This window comes from Thalassophryne amazonica, chromosome 7 (genome assembly GCF_902500255.1).
Source record: "Thalassophryne amazonica chromosome 7, fThaAma1.1, whole genome shotgun sequence".
In the NCBI taxonomy this organism is placed as follows: Eukaryota; Metazoa; Chordata; class Actinopteri; order Batrachoidiformes; family Batrachoididae; genus Thalassophryne; species Thalassophryne amazonica.
In genome coordinates, this window is record NC_047109.1 from 75921240 (window position 1) to 75928415 (window position 7176).

General features: G+C 41.6%; 1 protein-coding gene across 2 annotated transcripts in view; it reads right to left on the bottom strand.

Annotated features, from left to right (window-relative positions):
• The window catches only part of ephb6 (eph receptor B6), a 105322-nt gene extending 98634 nt beyond the window's left edge, over positions 1–6688 (bottom strand). The window contains exon 1 of one of the 2 annotated variants that reach the window (XM_034174570.1): positions 6566–6688. In XM_034174570.1, coding sequence (XP_034030461.1) covers positions 6566–6677 — 112 coding nt within the window. In that variant the 5' untranslated portion in view covers positions 6678–6688. The remainder of the gene's footprint in view (positions 1–6565) is intronic. The other variant, XM_034174571.1, reaches the window with a different exon arrangement.
• Positions 6689–7176: the final 488 nt, after the last annotated feature.

Sequence of the window (7176 nt, forward strand, 5' to 3'; positions counted from 1 at the left end):
TGAGCAGTTGCTAATAATCCGTGCAGACAGACCTGTCATTTACTGCTGGTGAATCCAAAACAAAATGCCAAATTCTCCTTCTATGTTTCATTTTGTGTGATTTTTACATGGACGTCCACACTATTAGGTTAATGCTGTATTATAGAGGGCTAGATTTCAACTACACAAAGTCAGGAGGCCAGTAAAGCTGTGCAGCCTCACTCTCCATTCTGTCTCTTCTTAGTCCACACCATCTGTGACAAAGAGCTCAAATCTGTGGCACAAAGCCCAGATATAAGTTTCCTCTCTTCTGGGCTGTTACTCACACATGCACATGCACACACATGTACACATGCACATCTCAAAGCAAACTTAAACCACTGGAAGATGAGTGTGCACAGGCTGCAGCTGAACTGCTGTGCAGTCAGTTCCTTTCAAACACACTGCTGAATCCAGCCCAGAGGATAAGGACAGGAAGCAGGAGAGGAGCTATAGGAAGATGCAGGCTCATGCACGCACCTGATCACTCACATACTCTATACACACATTGCACGTACACTTATACGAGCACAAATACACACCTTGAGTCACCACCTTATTAAGTCATCCAACTCAGGCTTAATAGACGTCTTCACAGACAGAGTCTCGCATACGTCTCCATCCTTTGTAATTAGTCTGTCTCACTCATTCATTGGTGATTTAACTGATCTTTTTAACTACATTTTTAAAATAATTAAACTGATAATTGTGTTAGTAAGATAATCTCATGAGCACGGCTGGCTCATATTTGAATAGAAAGTTGCACAGACACATTTCTGGAATCATTCTCGTGTATTTAAAGCTACAGTGTGTAGGATTTAGTGTCATCTAATGGTGAGGTTGTAGTTTGCTTCATTATGTTTGAATTTTATAAACTGCAATCACTGGCGACCCAATAAAGTTGGAACCCTTGTTTTAAAAAAAAAAAATCAGAAGCAAATATCAGGATATGATCCATGTATCCCCAAAGGGATTAAAGGGAATTTAGGACTCATTTTATAATCTTGGTTTTTTTTGTGTCATATTATTCCCTACATTTCAGTCTGCATGGTGTCACCAAAAACTGGAAGATATTTATTCAACTGATTCTTTACATTCTACAATGTTTCTCTTCAGTCAAACAATTTTTCAGACCCATTACTGAAACACAACGAGGAGGAATTTCATCTGGGTCAAAGGTCAAAACAGGAAAAAATGTCTAACTGGAGAAATGGAAACTTGAGGTCTCTTAACAGTTTAATCCAAAAATGTGCTCTTGAGTCAAATTGTTCAGTTAGAACCTATAAAAATTCTTATCCTGCAAAAAATTCTCTCTCTCTCTCTCACACACACACACACACACACACACACACACACACACACACACACACACACACACACACACACACACACACACACACACACACACACACACACACACATAGATAGATAGATAGATGTTGTGATGAAAAGGGAGCTGAGCCAAAAGGCGAAGCTCTCAATCTACTTACTGGTCAATCTTCGTTCCTATTCTCACCTATGGTCATGAGGGTTCGGTCATGACTGAAAGAACTAGATCTCGGATACAAGTGACCGAAATGGGCTTCCTTAGGAGAGTGGCTGGTGTCCCGCTTAGAGATAAGGTGAGAAGCTCAGTCATTCATGAGGAGCTCAGAATAGAGCCACTGCTCCTTCGCGTTGAAAGGAGCCAGCTGAGGTGGTTCAGGCATCTGTTAAGGATGCCCCCTGGGCTCCTCCCTAGGGAGGTCTTCCAGGCACATCCATCTGGGAGGAGACCCTGGGGAAGACCCAGGACTAGGTGGAGAGATTATATCTCCACACTGGCCTGGGAACGCCTCGGGATCGCCCAGTCAGAGATGGTCAATGTGGAACGGGAAAGGGAAGCCTGGGGTCCCCTGCTGGAGCTGTTGCCCCTGCGACCCAATCCCAGAATAGCGGTTGAAGATGAGTGAGTGAGTGAGAGAAAAAGTGCATATCTTACCACATGACATTATTCAAATTAATCGTTATGAGTGAGATTACATTGATTGGAGGTTCTGTCTCTTTCTATTAATTCATTCATTTTCTATACTCACTTATTTCAATTAAGGGTCAAGGGGGAACCGGAGCCTATCACAGTGATCAATGGGCCAGAAGCGGGTACGCCTTGGACAGGACTATCACAGGGCCACACATCGACAGACAAACACACATGCCGCCCTCTGTGTGTATGTTTGCCGTTAGCTGGGGAAGTAACCTGTGATGTGCTGGCATCCCATCCAGATGGAGTCTGAGACTCTCATCTGTTCGAATCCAATCCAATTCACTTTATTTATACAGCACATTTCAAAAAACATAAAAGTTGATCAAAGTGCTGCACAGTGATATACACACAAAAACAGAGATGACACAAAAAACAGAGATCACACAAGAACAGAGGTCACACCAATCTTATGCTGAGTTAAAAGCCAATGAATAAAAATAAGTTTTAAGACAAGATTTAAAAGTAGGTAGGATGGGGGACAACCTTATTTTTAGTGGTAGCTCGTTCCACTCGATCTCCTTGTGTTTTAGAATTGCTCTTAGGGACAACAAGGAGGAGCTTATCAGCTGACCTAAGAGATCGTGAGGGCGTGTAAACATTTCAGAGATCTGAAATATATTGTGGAGCTGAGCCGATTAGTGCTTTAAAAACAAACAATAAAATTTTAAAATGTATTCTAAAATAGACTGGAAGCCAGTGAAGAGAAGCGAGGATTGGGGTGATGTGTTCATGTTTTCTAATGCCTATTACAACCCCTGGCAAAAATTATGGAATCACCGGCCTCAGAGGATGTTCATTCAGTTGTTTAATTTTGTAGAAAAAAAGCAGATCACAGACATGACACAAAACTAAAGTCATTTCAAATGGCAACTTTCTGGCTTTAAGAAACACTATAAGAAATCAAGAAAAAAAAGATTGTGGCAGTCAGTAACGGTTACTTTTTTAGACCAAGCAGAGGAAAAAATATGGAATCACTCAATTCTGAGGAAAAAATTATGGAATCACCCTGTAAATTTTCATTCCCCAAATTAACACCTGCATCAAATCAGATCTGCTCATTGACATTGACCCTATGTGTCTTTTTGCAAGGAATGTTTTTGCAGTTTTTGCTCTATGGCAAGATGCATTATCATCTTGAAAAATGATTTCATCATCCCCAAACATCCTTTCAATTGTCCAAAATATCAACATAAACTTGTGCATTTATTGATGATGTAATGACAGCCATCTCCCCAGTGCCTGTACCTGACATGCAGCCCCATATCATCAATGACTGTGGAAATTTACATGTTCTCTTCAGGCAGTCATCTTTATAAATCTCATTGGAAAGGCACCAAACAAAAGTTCCAGCATCATCACCTTGCCCAATGCAGATTCGAGATTCATCACTGAATATGACTTTCATCCAGTCATCCACAGTCCACAATTGCTTTTCCTTAGCCCACTGTAACCTTGTTTTTTTTCTGTTTAGGTGTTAATGATGCCTTTCGTTTAGCTTTTCTGTATGTAATCCCATTTCCTTTAGGCGGTTTCTTACAGTTCGGTCACAGACGTTGACTCCAGTTTCCTCCCATTCGTTCCTCATTTGTTTTGTTGTACATTTTTTGATTTTTGAGACATATTGCTTTAAGTTTTCTGTCTTGACGCTTTGATGTCTTCCTTGGTCTACCAGTATGTTTGCCTTTAACAACCTTCCCATGTTGTTTGTATTTGGTCCAGAGTTTAGACACAGCTGACTGTGAACAACCAACATCTTTTGCAACATTGCGTGATGATTTACCCCCTTTTAAGAGTTTGATAATCCTCTCCTTTGTTTCAATTGACATCTCTCGTGTTGGAGCCATGATTCATGTCAGTCCACTTGGTGCAACAGCTCTCCAAGGTGTGTTCACTCCTTTTTAGATGCAGACTAACAAGCAGATCTGATATGATGCAGGTGTTAGTTTTGGGGATGAAAATTTACAGGGTGATTCCATAATTTTTTCCTCAGAATTGAGTGATTCCATATTTTTTTCCTCTGCTTGGTCTAAAAAAGTAACTGTTACTGACTGCCACAATGTTTTTTTCTTGATTTCTTATAGTGTTTCTTAAAGCCAGAAAGTTGCCATTTGAAATGACTTTAGTTTTGTGTCATGTTTGTGATCTGCTTTTTTTCTACAAAATTAAACAACTGAATGAACATCCTCCGAGGCCGGCGATTCCATAATTTTTGCCAGGGGTTGTAGAAAACATTAGTGAGCAGCAGCATTTTGGAACAACTGCAAGTGTGCCAGGGAAGCCTGGTTAACACCGAAATAAAGTGCACTGCAGTAGTCCAAATGTGTGGAAATAAAAGCATGAATCACTTGTTCAAAATCACTAAAAGATAGAATAGATTTAATCTTGGATAAAAGCCTCAGATGGTTTTTACAACAAAGTTAATCTGTTGGTCCAATTTAAAATCACTGTCAAGCTTTACACCAAGATTAGAAACTGTGGGTTTAAAATAAGGTAAAAGGGGATCCAGGTCCTTGCGAAAGTCATCATAGTTTCCCTTAGGGTGAAAAATGATTATTTCAGTTTTTGTTTCATTAAAATTTAAAAAGCTCTGGGCCATCCAGGCTTTGATTTCCCTGAGACAGTCCAGCAGATGTGTGGCAGAGCTGCCATCGCCTCTTTTTAAAGAGAGATATACTGTCTGCATATAAGTGATATGATATGTTATGTTTTTCAAAAATTTGCCCAAGTGGGAGAAGGTATAGAGAGAAGAGAGCTGGTCCAAGGATGGACCCTTGGGGAACTCTCCAAGGTTGTGGGGCACATGAGGAGACACAATCACCAATTTTAAAACTTCTCTCTGACAGGTAGGATCTGAACCAATCAAGTGCTGTACCCTTTAAAACCTAAAAAGCCCAAATCATTCCGCCATTTCCTCGCAATGAAACAACGACAAGAGGGGTGGAGCAGTGCTCACTCAAAGCCTGCCCACAGGCGAATGACGCAACCGACAGGCGTGGAAGCGCACGAAGGTTCAAGCTTGGCTGACGTGAAAACATACGAGTCAAATCCATATAGTTTAAAAAAAAAAAAAAAAGGTACAATACTTTTCTAACAGACCTCGTATTGTTCCAGGTGAGCAATGAGAGTTGCATGATCTACCGTATCAAAATCTGCTGTTAAATCTAAAAACATTAAAAGGGCTGCATTACCAAAATCAGTGGTCAATAAAATATAATTAAAAACCCTTAAAAGTGCAGACTCAGTGCTATGAAAAGCTTTAAAACCAGATTGAAAGATGTCAAGGATGCCATGAACGTCAAGATAAGACTGCAGTTGTAAAAGTACAGCTTTTTCAAGGATCTTGGAAATAAAAGGAGGCTTCGATATTGGTCTGAAATTTGACAAGATGTTCTGATCCAGATTTGACATTTTAATTCTGAGGTTCCACTACAGCCTGTTTAAAATATACTGGAACAGTGCCTGAGACAAGGCTGCTATTTGTAATTTGGTGGACATTTTGGTGGACATTTTGACCAATAGTCTCCCAAACCTCTTTAAAAAGGCAAGGTCAAATAACATCGGTGGGAGAGCCAGCGGGTTTAAGCTGGGAGACCGGGAACCTTCCGCCCTGAAAAAAGTGCACTTACCCTCTTGGCCATCACCCCTGCTACGTAGGACTTACTAACTTGTACAAATTGTGGAATTTTTCCTCCAGTTGGTGAGGTGAGTGAATTAGTCCAGTCTTGCAATACCACTGCAAAACTGATGTAATGAACTGTATAAATTTTGAATGTATTTTTGACCACACTTTGGAGGCGTTTGCAAGTTAAGTAAAGCTTTGTGAGTGGTGGAGTTTGACATGAACTTGTGAATCTTAAAGGCTGCACTCACTGAATAGAATTAGTTTCATTGTAATGAAAAAAATAGTCCAGAGTTTGGTCAGCAATGGACACAATGTATTTTATTTATTTTTTGGAAAAACTTTTAAGTAGTCATGAAATGAGAAGACACGTTGAGGAGACTGTGGAGAAGTGGGCGCTGCTGTGAAGGGAGTCTGGTTCTTTGGCTGTCACATCTATGAGGTCATGAGTAACACATGGGGGAGGGAAGGGGGCCACGCCAAGTTCATACGGGAAAGAAAAAAGGGCTACGCAACTTAATATTCATTTGTCTCTTGTCTTATTTCCATATGCTTTTGTTGCCAGAGCTTGATTGAGCCGACATGCACCTGGCACTTCCATCTGCTGCCACACAAACACAATACAGACGCACACTTATGTGGAACACTGTGGAGCAGGGGAATCACTGAGAGGGTCCCACAGTGGAAGTGAAGCACCCAAACACCCAACTGAGGACGAAGTGGACTTTCTCCTGTTGCTGCGGCCTTTTAAAATACTGTCAACGTGAATTCCTGCACCAATGCATCAGTCACTTCACAGTCACACAGTGACAGTTGGGCAGAAAGTGTTCATCGCACAGTACCACAGCATGCACAGCCACTGACACATCACACATGAAGGCATTCGGTCAAAAGTTACTTCTTACCTTCCTCTGCTGAGTTAGACTGGAAAAACAGAGGGAGCCACAGAAAGACACTCCACATCTCCACTACAGAGTGACACGAACAGAGAGGGAGAGGGAGTGAAGGAGGAAGCATGAAAGAGGGAGAAAGAGTGAGTGTGTGACAGAGCTGGGGGGGTAGGAAGAGGAGGAGGAGGAGTCTGTTTGCTCCAGAGAAAAAGAGAGAGAGAGAGAGAGGTGAATGGATGAATGGAGGAAGGAAAGAGGAAAATATTTGCAGAGCAAAACAGTACACCGCCAACAGAGGAACAACACAAAAACAGTCACCCAAGAAACTGCAAGAGAAACAGATCAGGAGGAATGAGAGAGAAGAACCAGAGTGATGGAGAGAAAAAAGAGAGCGGGGGGGGGGGGGGGGGGGGGGGGGAGGTGTGTGTGAAAATTAATAAACAAGTTCACCTTGTCTCTTAAACTGTCTAGACATGTCTGCAGCTGTGCGTTTCAGCCTTAATATGCACAAATCGATGTAAGGCCGCCTGGCATCTGTCTGGAGCCCATTCACATTTTCATTCCTGTGGCATGTGAGCGTCTCCCTCAGCCGCAGCATTTATGCAAAAGCATGAAGAAATGGATAG